General features: G+C 37.8%; 1 protein-coding gene across 6 annotated transcripts in view; it reads left to right on the top strand.

Annotated features, from left to right (window-relative positions):
- LOC105932247 (piezo-type mechanosensitive ion channel component 2) overlaps positions 1-13336 on the top strand; it is a 148437-nt gene that overhangs the window by 102475 nt on the left and 32626 nt on the right. For all 6 annotated transcript variants that reach the window (XM_021320871.2, XM_021320874.2, XM_021320868.2 and 3 more), the window contains 7 exons: positions 1718-1819; positions 3115-3280; positions 7673-7916; positions 8024-8141; positions 9963-10119; positions 10469-10558; positions 12618-12742. In XM_021320871.2, coding sequence (XP_021176546.2) covers positions 1718-1819; positions 3115-3280; positions 7673-7916; positions 8024-8141; positions 9963-10119; positions 10469-10558; positions 12618-12742 — 1002 coding nt within the window. The remainder of the gene's footprint in view (positions 1-1717; positions 1820-3114; positions 3281-7672; positions 7917-8023; positions 8142-9962; positions 10120-10468; positions 10559-12617; positions 12743-13336) is intronic.

Genomic DNA, 13336 nt, shown 5'->3' with positions numbered 1-13336 from the left:
AAGCCATGTCAGAAAATCAGAACAACATAACAGAAGCGTCAATAAGTATTGAAACTTGTCCTCTTCTCTGTTAAATTTGCAGCAGTAAAATATTGGTGCCGCCATTTCTCTGTGGCTATTTCCAAGAAACCTTTTAATTAAAAAGATAATAAAACCAGTCCCGGGTTTGAGTCTCTACCTGTGGACTTTTGCTGCTTGTCTCCCCTCCTCTCTCTCAACCCAGTTTCCTTTAGGCTTAATGTTTGTTAAAGACCACGAGTGCCAAAAAATCAAAAAAGTATTTAATGTTTTTTTAGCTAATGTTATCGAGTGAGCTCCCAGTCTTTCTCAGCTTTTCATGTTTTGAAAAAGTAACTCAGCTGGCCTAATTTTCCTTTCCAGACGTTAGAATTTTTTTTCTAAATCCTGAAGAAATAGCTTTAAAAAAGTGCATATTTATATTTATAAAAAACTTTTTTTTTAGGTAAAGGGTGTTTTGTAACAGTGAGGCGAAAAAGACCCCTGATCTAAATTCTTCAATCTAAGCATTTCAGTTTTAAGTTAAATTCAAGCTTGTTTCGGATTAAAGTTTTTATTTTATCATTAACCTTTATTTCACCAAGAAAATCCCACTGAGTAAAAAAAAAAATCTCTTATAAGAGAATTCTGGCAGCAGCACACAGAGTTTACAAACACTCACAACACAGTTTAACGGCATCACAAATAAAATAGTAAAACATCCTTTAATTAAAGCATTTACAGACAAATTATTCCTTCACAAATCATTGAGAGCAGCCTTAAAAACATTTGGTGACAACAAAACTTTTAAGTTTGGAGTTTTTCCAGAGAGTAAAAGTAAGAATAACCTCCGGTGGCTTTTAGATTCATATGGGCCAACAAATAAGACAAAAGGAATTAAGACTGAAACAAAGTATGTTTTACATCTAAATGATCTTAATTATCATCTAAAATGTTCTATTGAGAACCAAAACTACTGTTGTAATTAGAACTGGTGCCGGATTCTTGTCCAATGTTGCCGTAATATTGCTGTTGGTTATTTAAAAGTGTACTTGTACTCTGGTTTTCATAAAGTAATGCCAGGAACGTGATAAGATGACGTTACTTTGCTTATTAGCTTGGTAATCTTTCTTAGTAGAATCTGCAGAAGGTTGTTAATAGTACAGACAGACATCCTTTTCCTTTTCCATCCTTAAGCCAACGTATACAGCTGACTTACAGTTCCCTGCACGCTCTTTGGCATGTCGTTTAAAAGTCTGAGAAATACAATCACTTTTTAACAACTTATTTATTTATTTATTTTTTGCTGTTTTGTAACCATGACTTTTAAAGCTGGTTTTCCCTCAAACTGGAAACCAGTGCTAATTAATGTATACGCTGGTGTGATGAAGACCCCCCCAAAAAAAACATTATAAAATGTAAAACCTTTAACATTACTACCCAAAATCTGTCTATGTGTCTTAAGTGGAAGGTAAATGTACTACATTAACCACATAAGTGATGGATTCCATTTTCTTCTGTAGTTTTGTTAGAAGTAATTTAATTACTTAACGATGGTCGTTTCAGACAAGACGTTTTTATTTATGAATCCTTTAAAATATAAAAAATAGCTTTATCTTTATCGGTTTCTAGTCTTAACTTTTAAAAGTGCTTCACAAAGTGAACCTTGAAGACATTTAATGTTGTTTAAATGCCCTTCTGGTGATGTTTTTCATTTCAGACTATCCCTGGAGGTTTCCAAACTCGACAACACACTCCAATGTCATCAAGTGGCTCTATATCCCAGATTTCCAAATGAAGCCAAATCCATTTTTCCTCATCTGTAAGTCCTTCAGTAAAAAAAAAATTAGACATCTGTAGGGAATAATGTCAGCACATTTTATCGGTGAAAGAAGTTATCGTATACTTTGTCATTTCTGTATCGCAACTAGCTTAAAATGATCAGAAAAAGATGTGTATTACCGGTAAAACTGTATTATTAGAAATTATAGCTCAGTTGTTTAAAGTGATCCATAACTAAAGAAAACCTGTCACTGTCAAAGTGACATATTTGTTTAATTAATCAATCATTTTAGTGTTACATTTATGCATAAAACATTTTGCACTGCTGCTTTGGTTTACACTACAACTTTCTTTTTTTATGATTTCCCGAATTGAACCCGTAACTTAACTCTAGAAGTAACAAATAAGTAAAATTATATGAAATACATTGTTTTTTTAACATGTGATTAATAGGATTTAAATCATATATTATCAAAGTTGAAAACAAGCAGTTTGCATAAGCTTATTTCTTTAATTACAGACTTCTGTGATCTATAAAAGTACTCCTGATTAACATTTCCGCAGGCTTTCTCAAGTTTTTCTTGAACCCAATTTCAGCAATAAGATATTGTATAAGTGACAGACTAAAATGTACAATTACAAACTATCTTATTATTTTTAATTTGGCTTTAAGAAAGAAATCCAACATAGACCTCTAACAGAACCTCAGTTTGCATCGACCTTTATTCACCTAATAGCTATTCAGGCATAACATTTATGGTGTTAAAACTACAAAACTGTGTCATTTTCTGTATTTGTTTGGATTAAACTAAAGACATTTCTGGTAAAAAGTGTAAACATTAGGTTTTAAGTTGTTTCTTTAATAGGTTTTCTAATATTAGTTGGAACAGCACTAATTCACTCAGTGTAGGAGTGATTTTATAGGTTAAAGTTAAGTAGTTAAGCTCTAGACGCCAAAAAAAAGGACATTCCTTTAAAAATGTTATTTTACTGAGCTGAAAATGAGTTAAAAAAAGACAAACAAACAAAAAACAAAGCTCAATATAGCCAATATCAGCGTACAGATATTGGGTATAAATATTTGATCAATATATGCCTTTTTCTTTTTTAATATATAAAGCAGTAATATCTGAATCCAGTCCAAAATGTAAACAGCTAAAGATATTTAGGGGTGATTCAAGGCTTTTGCAAAACACCGTGTCATGTACAGATGTATTAATTTGAGTAAATATTCTCGGTAGACAAAAGGAGAGATTATAACACTGTTTTGGATCAGTGTAAACTGATTAATTCACATGTTTCCCTTACAAACGCTCTCCTCTCCTCTCCTTCCAGACGACTTCATGCTGCTGCTCTGCGCCTCTCTCCAGAGGCAGGTCTTTGACGACGAAAACAAGGCGGCGGTGCGCATCATGGCCGGGGACAACGTGGAGATCTGCAGAGACCTGGACGCAGCCTCCTTCAGCGTCCACAACCCCGTCCCCGACTTCATCCACTGCAGGTACAGCAGCTCACGTCCATTTTCCGTCCTCCCTGTGCTGCGTGCAGGAAGTCAGCTGCAGTTCGTCACGTTTCTAAACGATTTCCAAGAGATTTTTTTTTTTTTTTTTTTTTTTTTTTTTTTTTACACAAAATATTGACCTAAAAGAGATGTCCTACAGTTATTTTGGTGCCATTGCTTGGCAGTCATTAGTACAGAGGCAAACATGCTGAAATGGAAAGGAAGTGAAGCAGACAGAGTAATTGATGCATAACGGTATCGAATGTCGACAATAAAGTCAAGCATAATGTGCTCCATACAGCTGAAGCTATCAAAACCATTCAGCTGAGTATTTGTGGTGTCAGAGTTTATTTAGAGCAATATGAAACAGTTTTATTAGTCAGATATTAAAGGGCCATGGTCTGCACCAGGAGCTTCAAAGTCTGAGACATTAAACCTTGTTTCAGGAGAAGATTGAGTTTGTTTTTTTGTTTTTTATGCAAGTTTGAAAAGTCAAGTATCTGAGCCATTTACCCGCATCGCAAACTTTCTTTCTTTTAAACTTTTCTCACCTCTGTTCATGTATTCCTTCCAGATTTAACAGTGACAGAAAACAACACTTCAGGCATCTTATGTCCATCTATAAATTTTTTTTCTAAACATTTTAATTCCCTAAATTGTTTTGTGCCAGATGATTTAAAAACGTGGGCCTTGTTAGTAATTATTGAAGGGATGTGACTTACGCATTTTCCAGACCTGGATTGATGTGCAAGAAGGAAATACTGTGGAAAAATGTTTGGTCCATCCATCCATCCATCCATGGATGGATGGATGGATGTCTGGATGGATGGATGGATGGCCTATAAGTCCAGGGATCCATTCATCTGTCCGTCCATTCAACAATGCATCCATCTATTTTGATATTATCTGAACTGCAAAAACCGATCTAAAAATAAGCAAAATGTTCTTAAACATAGTGTTTTTGTCCTTGATCTGAGCAGGTAAATATGATCATTTGCCAATGAAATGAGTATTTTGACCCCTAAATTAAGATAATTAGACATCCTGCACTTGAAGTAAGATGATGGAGATGAATTGTTCCTATTTTAATAAGTGCACAAACCTTATTCTATTGGCAGATGATCTTATTTACCTGCTCAAATCAAGGACAGATACACTAATTTTAAGAAAATTTTACTTATTTTTAGTTCCGTTTTTGCAGTGTGTCCATCCATTCAACAATGCATCCATCTATTTTGATATTATCTGTCCATCCATCCATACATACATACATACATTGTAATGTGAAAAAATATAGACTACTTCAACATTTCTTTTGCAAGGCACTCCTCAACAAAACCAGTTTAAGTACCACCGAATAACCATGGATTAGATATGCGACTTTTGACCTATTTTCAGGACCGCAGCTAAATTCTGCCTTTGCACACAGAAAAACGTGAGCAGCAGGTTTTCAGAGGGGAGAGGAGGGAGAAAACACAGCGATAGCATCCTGACCTGTCCACAGTCATTGATTATGTGCTCTTCACATTCCACTGTTTTGATGCGCAAAGTGGACAAGTGTTTTATTAACGCACTCTGTGTCCATCAACAAGCCCTTGTAGAAAGAGGAAAAGCTGCACAGCCGTCTGTCCGTGCCACAGCAGCTCTGCACTTATTCCATCGTTTCCCTCCAGGATCGAATTACGGATATATGGCGCAGGGAGGAGAAATCCATATTCCACAAAAACACTCTGTCCGTCACGCTGCATCTCAGACGCTTTTGCCCTGTACTCTAACTCAATAAATAGCTTTTAAGTATGGAAAAGGTATTTTCTCCCGCTGATGAAGGAGGACACTTACTCAGCCTCTCCGGCCCATCAACGCGGCGTCCGAGCCGAACCCACTTCATCAGAGCTGTAGTTGCCGCTGTGGTCCCACGCACATCGCGGTAATGAGCGCCGCATCCGTTGTTTTCACCACTTTAATGGCCTCTCGCGTGAACGGCGCTGGATGCTTTCACATGATTTTAACATGTCGGACGCCGAGAGAACACGCACCGGCCGTAGCCGAGAGGAGCCAACGGCATCAGGTTACGACTCTGGTTCCCATCCATCGATCAGACTCTTACCGGTGCCCTGACATTAAGAGACACGCTGAAGGTGATTCACGAGCCGATCGCGCACAAAGCAACAGAGAGGTTTGGATCCTCAGTTATTTTAGCAGCTGCTGCTTGGCGAACATGGCTGTGTACCACCAGCAGAGCCGTGGACTTTAAACCACTCAACACTGGACTTCAACCAGCATTTTTATATGAATGCTCTCTGGAGGCTAAAGTGTGTTGTAACCACATCTGTCAATCACCACAGCTTGTAAACAAGGTTCAGTTGGTCTTGTTTGGTGCCGCACTGCAAAAACAGACCTAAAAATGAGTAAAATGTTCTTAAAATTTGTGTTTTTGTCCTAGATTTGAGCAGGTAAATATGATTATCTGCCAATGGAATGAGTATTTTGACCCCTGAAATAAGATAATTAGATATCCTGCACTTGAAATGAGATGATGGAGATGGATTGTTCCTATTTTAAGTGTAAAAATCTTATTCCATTGGCAGATAATCTTATTTACCCACTCAAATCAAGGACAGATACACTCATTTTAAGAAAATTTTACTTATTTTTAGTTCCATTTTTGCAGTGCGTGAGCAGCCATGTTCAAATGAAAGGGAGGCGCGGAGCGATTCTCAGACATCGGATCCGAGAGGACCGGTGTGGCTCTCGTCTTGACCCAAGACGAGATCTGTACGTTTAAGCAGTTACTGACGGGGTAACGGGAGGCCGGTACTGAAGTCCTCAACAGTGTTCTGGATTTGGGAAAAAGGATTTGCAACCGTGTCGCCTGGAGAAATTTGCAGGAAAGCTGCAGGAACAGCATATGCAAGAAAGTTTGCATTCATGACACCATGTCAAGCTTGTTCCTAGCGCAGGCTGGGGCTCTACGTTTGTCCACAACCCTGTTTGTGTTATTAATGCACAGAGTCTAAAGGAGTGGTCATGGAAAGGAGGAACGTCTGGTTTTGGGGATTCAGGGTCTTATCTCTGCTTTTTGCATCTGTTGGCAACTTCAAGCCCTGACCTTCGCCATGCACTGGGGCAGTTTGCAAACTGAGTATGAGGTGGTTTTTAAGTGGAAAAAAAGATGGCTGCTCTCTCACAGCCTGGGGCTAAACTAGAACCCGCTCAATGGATTGTATTCCCCATCTGGTCTGGGAACACCTACAGATCCATCAGAATGAGCTAGGAAGGGGTATCTGGGTTTTACTACTAACCCATAGCCAAAGGTAAAAGCTTTTATTTCCTTTAAATGAATTTGAGCAAGTCACTTATGCATTCGTAATATCACTGCTAGAGTCCGGCACTGGTCTATACTCAAAAATGGGTAAAATTGGCCATCTCTCGAACGCAGCAGCTCACCTGTGGACTGGAAAGAAATAACAGCATATCACTCCAGGATTTATTTTTTTTATTCCTGTTATTTTCCAAATCCCATTAAAAATTGTATGCACGCAAACACCTTTTTAATGCACCTCAGTGCTGTGACTGAAGTCGACATCTCAGCTGCATTTGGACGTCTTATCTTTCTAGATAAAAGGTGATGGAGCCCATTTGATCACTGCTCCAAGATTATAGGATCTTTAGCCCTATTTAATATCTTGATTTTTTTTTTAGATATATTTTTATTGATTTGTTGTAATATTCTAATCTTCTCATTAGCTGTAAGTAGAAAATCATCATAATTACTAGAAATAAAAGCAGGAACACATCAGTCTATGTAGTTAACCTACATAATGTTTAATTTAGTGAATTGGTTTACTGAAACAAATTAACTTTTCAATGTTATTCTAATTTATTGAATGTGACTGTATTTCTTAATTTTATTAGCTGGATTTTATTATTTTCATAAAAAAACATTTTTTGGATATGAATCACATTTGTTTGTTTTTCAGTATAAATGATATTTTAATGTGGTGCGTTTCTTTTCTACTGTATTTACAAATACTCAATTTAAAGCTTTAAAAAGAAACAGTTAAATCTTAAAATCTATTCTAAAACGCACCACATGCCAATGCAGGGTGTAGAGAACGGGAGTGATTTGTGCACATCTAGATGTATTAAAAAGCCAAAGCCCAGAGAAAAACTTTTAAAGACCTTCAGAAGTCCTGAAGGTATATTGATTATAAGAAAGTTAAGCTCATTTGAAGCCACTTTTAAATCACCTCTTGCAAGTCATCTCGTTCAGGCTTGCAGAGGAACAGGAGCACAGGCCAAACATAGAGACTGCCAACCACCCCAGACCACAATCAACTCTGAGCAGAAGCCTTCTGCTCACATGTAGTGCTTCTTTTTCTCTTCGCCCAGGTCGTACCTGGACATGCTAAAGGTCATCATGTTCAGCTACCTGTTCTGGTTCGTCCTCACCATCATCTTCATCACCGGGACCACGCGGATCAGCGTCTTTTGTATGGGTTACCTTGTAGCCTGCTTCTACTTCCTGCTGTTTGGTGGTGACCTGCTGCTGAAGCCAATCAAGAAGATCCTCCACTACTGGGACTTTCTGATTGCCTATAACATCTTTGTAATCACAATGAAGAACATTTTGTCGGTATGTCAACTTACTTTTTTGATAAATAATGTATAACAACCAATCATGACATGAACTAAAGCATTTGATTTGTATATCAGTATTTATTAAAGACGGTTTTATTGTAGATCCTGGCTTGTGGCTACATCAACACTCTGATAGACAACCACTGCTGGTTAATCCAGTTGTTCAGTCTGGCGTGCACCATCAAAGGTTACGAATTAAACACCAAAACGACCAACCTGGGTGAGTAAATGATACCTCTAATCATCATCTAGGATCCCATCTTTGTCATTTATAACATGATCCTCATAACGTGAAGAAAGTCTGTCAGAGATTAAATGTGCACCCTTCTTTAGCGTGAAATATCTCTGTCTAGGTAAGTTAAGTGTATTCTTTGTCACAAGTTTAACAGGTAGACTAGAATATTATAGTAATAAACTGTCAAAAGTTGCTGAGTAAACTTTATGCTCTTGTATATCTAAATAATTTTCATGTTTCAATACATTTTAACGCAGCGCTGCCTGAGTGACTAAGGGGACTGCACTTTTGTGTTTTCAGCTTAATAGATATGAAATTCATTATATTTAACCATAATTTGAAAAGGGCCTCTTGTTGGTGAGTTTTAAAAGTAAGATTGGAACCCAAATGTAAAGAAATGCACAGTATTTATATACTTGAGATGACCTGTATTCTCTGCAGATGAATGCCTAACTTTTATAGAAAAACTAAAAACTGCTAACTTTTATAGAAAAACCTTTACTGTTGGATTTGTTAGTGTGCTTTCACCCTCTTTTGTATGAGTGAAAATAACTTAATCATCTGCATACATGTAAAATCACATTGCTTGCATACAAAATTTATGTCATTTATATATACGTACTAAAAGAAAATGGGCTCAGCGTGCAGCCCTGTTGGACACCAGATTATGAAGTTTTAACTGTTAGATTTTAGATAATTCGTTAATGTCACTGAATGTGAGATTTTACCATCACCTTGTCCATCTTTCCATCCAGCCATGAAAAATTCATAGCGACATTTTGTATTTACACTCACAACATGTTTAGAGAAATCTGGAAATAGTCTAGAAAAGTATTACATTTTGACACGATGAAACATGTTCTTTCTCTTGCACCAACTGTGGATCACTGTTATCTTGCAACAGGAAGGCTGTGGGTTTGATTCCAGCTTCCACTTGCCACATATCGGTGTGCCCTTGGGCAAGGCACTTAACTCCAAGTTACCTATTGATCGACGTGTCAGTGTACGGATGTGTGCGTGTTACTGTTTGTGATTGGGGGAATGTGGCTCTGGTGTAAAGCACTTTGAGTGATCAGTATGACTAGAAATAGCCTTAAAGATTTGTCCACTTACCATCTCATAATATTTGTTCATTTCAATTAAATTTTATTTATGTAGCGCCAATTCACGAAACAAGTAATCTCAAGGCACATTACAAAGTCAAATTCAATCAAATCAGACAGATTGGTCAAAAAGTTTCCTGCAGATTGTATCAAGTCTTGACAAGCAGCGTTCACTCCTCCTGAGAGAGCGTAGAGCCACAGTGGACAGTCGTCTGCATTGTTGATGGCTTTGCAGCAATCCCTCATACTGAGCAAGCATGAAGCGACAGTGGAGAGGAAAACTCCCTTTTAACGGGGACTAATTTAGTGTATAAGAATGTGAAAATATATATTTCACCTTCTTTGATTAATACCAGTAGGTGTGACTCAGTCTTATGATTAAGTAAACATGACAAAAACTCTTGTAGTTTAGGAGCAACTACTGGCTCAGTCTTTACTGTTATAAACATACGTACATACACGAGAAATGATGAGGTTTACCTACAGACATGGCCCAGGATAGGACCCTGTGGGATACCAGATCATAAAGTTAGAATGACTGGAAAAAATCTGATTCATAGTTTCTAGTTGTAATAGTGTACAAATGAAATGATAGGTTACATTTTAACTCCAACACACTTTCTAGTTCTTTGGGAGTAGAGTAAAGATTGGAACTGAAAGCTGTTTATGTCTACAAATAAATCTGATTCTATGTCACATCCAGCCAGCGGAGACTTCTGTGAGCTGCCCAAAGACGAGGCAGGGATAATTTGGGACAGCATCTGCTTCGCCTTCCTGCTGCTGCAGAGACGGGTCTTCATGAGCTACTACTTCCTGCATGTGGTGGCAGATATCAGAGCGTCGCAGGTCCTCGCGTCCAGGTACTTTTAAAAAGCCACCAGAGGGAGGGAACAGTGACATTTTTAGTTTGCTTTATGTTCCCAATGAATATTATTTGATGTGTTGAGTTGTAATAATTCATGTGCTTTGTTTTTTTTTTGTATATTTAATTTGATAAATGTAATAACATTTCAAATTTGAGTTATTTTGTCAGAAAGAAATGGAGAAATCATAATGTCAGCGATTCAGATTTCAGACGTACAAAAGGCCCCAGAAATTATGGCGTAAATGACTGATTTCGTTTACTTAATACATGCTGAAAACAGGACAATTAACCAAGCGTTGTTGCACACAGGGACTTTGAGTTTTCCTAATGTTTTTGTGTTGCAGAGGAGCGGAGCTTTTCCAGGCCACCATAGTGAAGGCGGTGAAAGCCCGGCTGGAGGAGGAGAGCAAATCAGTGGAGCAGCTGAAGAGACAGTGAGACTCACAATGTTTAACCTTTTTGTTTATGCAGCGTGCCGTTTGTGGTTGCCATGTGGAAACTGCTCTTGATTTGGCAGGAGGTACTTTTGAAAAAAGGCTTTGTTTTGGTCTCGTTAAAAGCAGCTGAAGTCTTGTGGAGTAAAGCCAAACAATTTTTTCAGGATTTTATTTTGTTGTTAGTTCAACAAAAATTATTTTTGTTGTGAATATGGTGGGTTTTCTGTGTGATTTGGCTTCAGGAATACCTTTTTTAAAAGGCAAGGAATTTTCTCTCTTAGTTTAGTTCTTGTTTTAATAGTCTATGAAATCTTTAAAATGGTTGTAGACTGAAAGTTGAAAAGCAATCCATATGATATGGCATACTGCCGCTTAAATGTGGCTGAGAGGTTGTTAAAAATGGGTTGAATCATGCAGCTTTGAAAGTATGTTCACGGGCTGAAAAAGCCGTTTAAAAAGACGTCCATGGATGTCCGGTGTTCAGACGGAAACGTTCATCAGGTGTTGAAAATGATTTAGCTCAAATATTTCTTAGTACCTTAAGATTGTTGTCGCGACGATAACTTTTTCAACAGGAGATAAACTATATTTGTGGGAGCCCATTTATGCAGAGGAAGAACAGATGACGAGAGCCAGAACCACTTTTATGACTTATTCTTGGGACTGCGTGCGTTCTTTGTCTGACCTGGATTTTAACAGCTCTGCAGATGTGAATGTCCCAAAGTTAGACGGCTGTCAGCTGAGAGTTGGAGCTTTTTAATCAGAACGATGAATGTGGTCCATCAGTGGTCACAGCACTGCAAAAACGGAACTAAAAATAAGTCAAAATTTCTTGAAATTAGTGTATTTGTCCTGGATTTGCGCAGGTAAATAAGAGGATCTGCCAATGGAATGAGTATTTTGACCCCTAAAAAAAAGGTAATTAGATATTCTGCCCTCTAAATAAGATGATGGAGATGAATTGTTCCTATTTTAAGCGCAAAAACCTCATTCCATTGGCAAATCATCTTATTTATGTGCTCAAATCGAGGACAAATACACTAATTTCAAGAAATTTTGACGTATTTTTAGTTCTGTTATTACAGTGTGAGTATTAGACAGTCCGTCCGTCCATCTTTCCATTTATCTGTCTTTTTCATTGGAGAGTGGTAGCCTCGTGGTTAGAGCTGTGGGGTTGTGTCCTGGAGGTTCTGGGTTTGAATCCCACAGACTGCCACTCCCTGAGCAAGATCCTTAGCCCCAGAATGCCACCCGGGCACTGCACAGTGACCGCCTACTGCTTACTAAGGGATGGGTTCAATTCAGAGGACAAGTTTCACTGAAATGTATGTTGCAATGACAAACAAAGAGGATTATTGAACATTATTATTATTATTATTATTATTATTATTATTATTATTATTATTATTATTATTATCCATCTATCAATTTATCTGTCATCCCCTAAACCTTCCATCCACCCATCCATCTGTATTTCCATCCATGTATTCATTTATCCATCCGTCTTTCCCCTATTCATCTGTCCATGCCTTTTATCTATCTCTCTATCCATGCATACATAGATACATAAATGTACCGTTACCTTCTATATTTTTATTTCAAGGACTTAAAGGTAAATTGGACTTTGGACTAAATGTGAAACATGTAGGAAGTCCAGCCTTTACTGTATTTGTGTGATTTGCTGACACTAATCTGCTGCATAGTAAAATGCCTTTATCTCTTCCAGTGTATTTGGTGAACCTCGTTAGGTGTAAGTCGGTCCATAATTAAGTAAACATGATTGTTGTGGTTTAAAAGCATCTCCTGGCTCAGTCTCTATGGTTTCCTGGAAGGCAGCTATTAGTATGTCATACCACCTAAAAGCAATGTGTTTCCACTACTTATAGTTTCCTCAGCAGTTCCTCATGAGCCCAGTTGATGTCCACTCACCTTGGCTAATGAGCACTCCGCTGTAATATAACATACTCTTATTTCCACGTTGAGGCCTGGAGATGTTTATGGACAGTGTGCGGTGATGTTCCTCTGCGTCTTTTCACCGCCTCTCTGATCTAATCAGGATGGACCGCATTAAGGTGAGGCAGCAAAAGTTTAAGAGGGGCAAGGAGAAGCTGCTGAGCCTGGCGCAGGAGTCTGCCGACGGACAGACGGCCGTCCGGCCCGAGGAGGAAGATGACGATGATGGTATGATGCAGCCTGTCGCGGCGTCTCCCCCATGGAGCCCATAATGAGGCTCAAATGATGCTTATTATGTGTAATGATGCTAACAAAGCAGCTACAGGGATTTGCAAAAGTATTTGCAACCTTTAAACTTTTTCTGCCACATTTTTTTTATGTGAAAGATAAACTGAAAGTATCACATAACTGTGACGTGAAAGGAAAAGGAGACAGTTATTTTTTATTTTTTTTAAATAAAACGTGAACAGTGTGGCACTAAATAAAACCCACTAATCCAGTAATTGTTTTTAAGTCATCAGGATGTGAAATGCGTTGTAATTTCTCCTCGCTACAGCTTCTTCTAAAGGTTTGATTTTTATTTTTTTTATTCATAAACCGAATATAACTAAAATAATAGTTTATTTAATTTAACCATAAAAATTATCAAATTTTCTAGATGAGGTATTTAAAAAAACTGGTGAGCTATCTTTTTCGCAGAGCGTTTATGTATGTTTAGTGCAGTGATTCTCAAACCAGAAAATACAGGCCTTGTAAATGTGAAAACATCACCCCTGCTGTTTGGTCTGTACCTGCAGTCAGTAATATGATGAATACTTTTAA

This window comes from Fundulus heteroclitus, chromosome 6 (assembly GCF_011125445.2).
Source record: "Fundulus heteroclitus isolate FHET01 chromosome 6, MU-UCD_Fhet_4.1, whole genome shotgun sequence".
Classification (NCBI taxonomy): domain Eukaryota; kingdom Metazoa; phylum Chordata; class Actinopteri; order Cyprinodontiformes; family Fundulidae; genus Fundulus; species Fundulus heteroclitus.
This window is presented reverse-complemented; position numbering and strand designations above follow the sequence as displayed.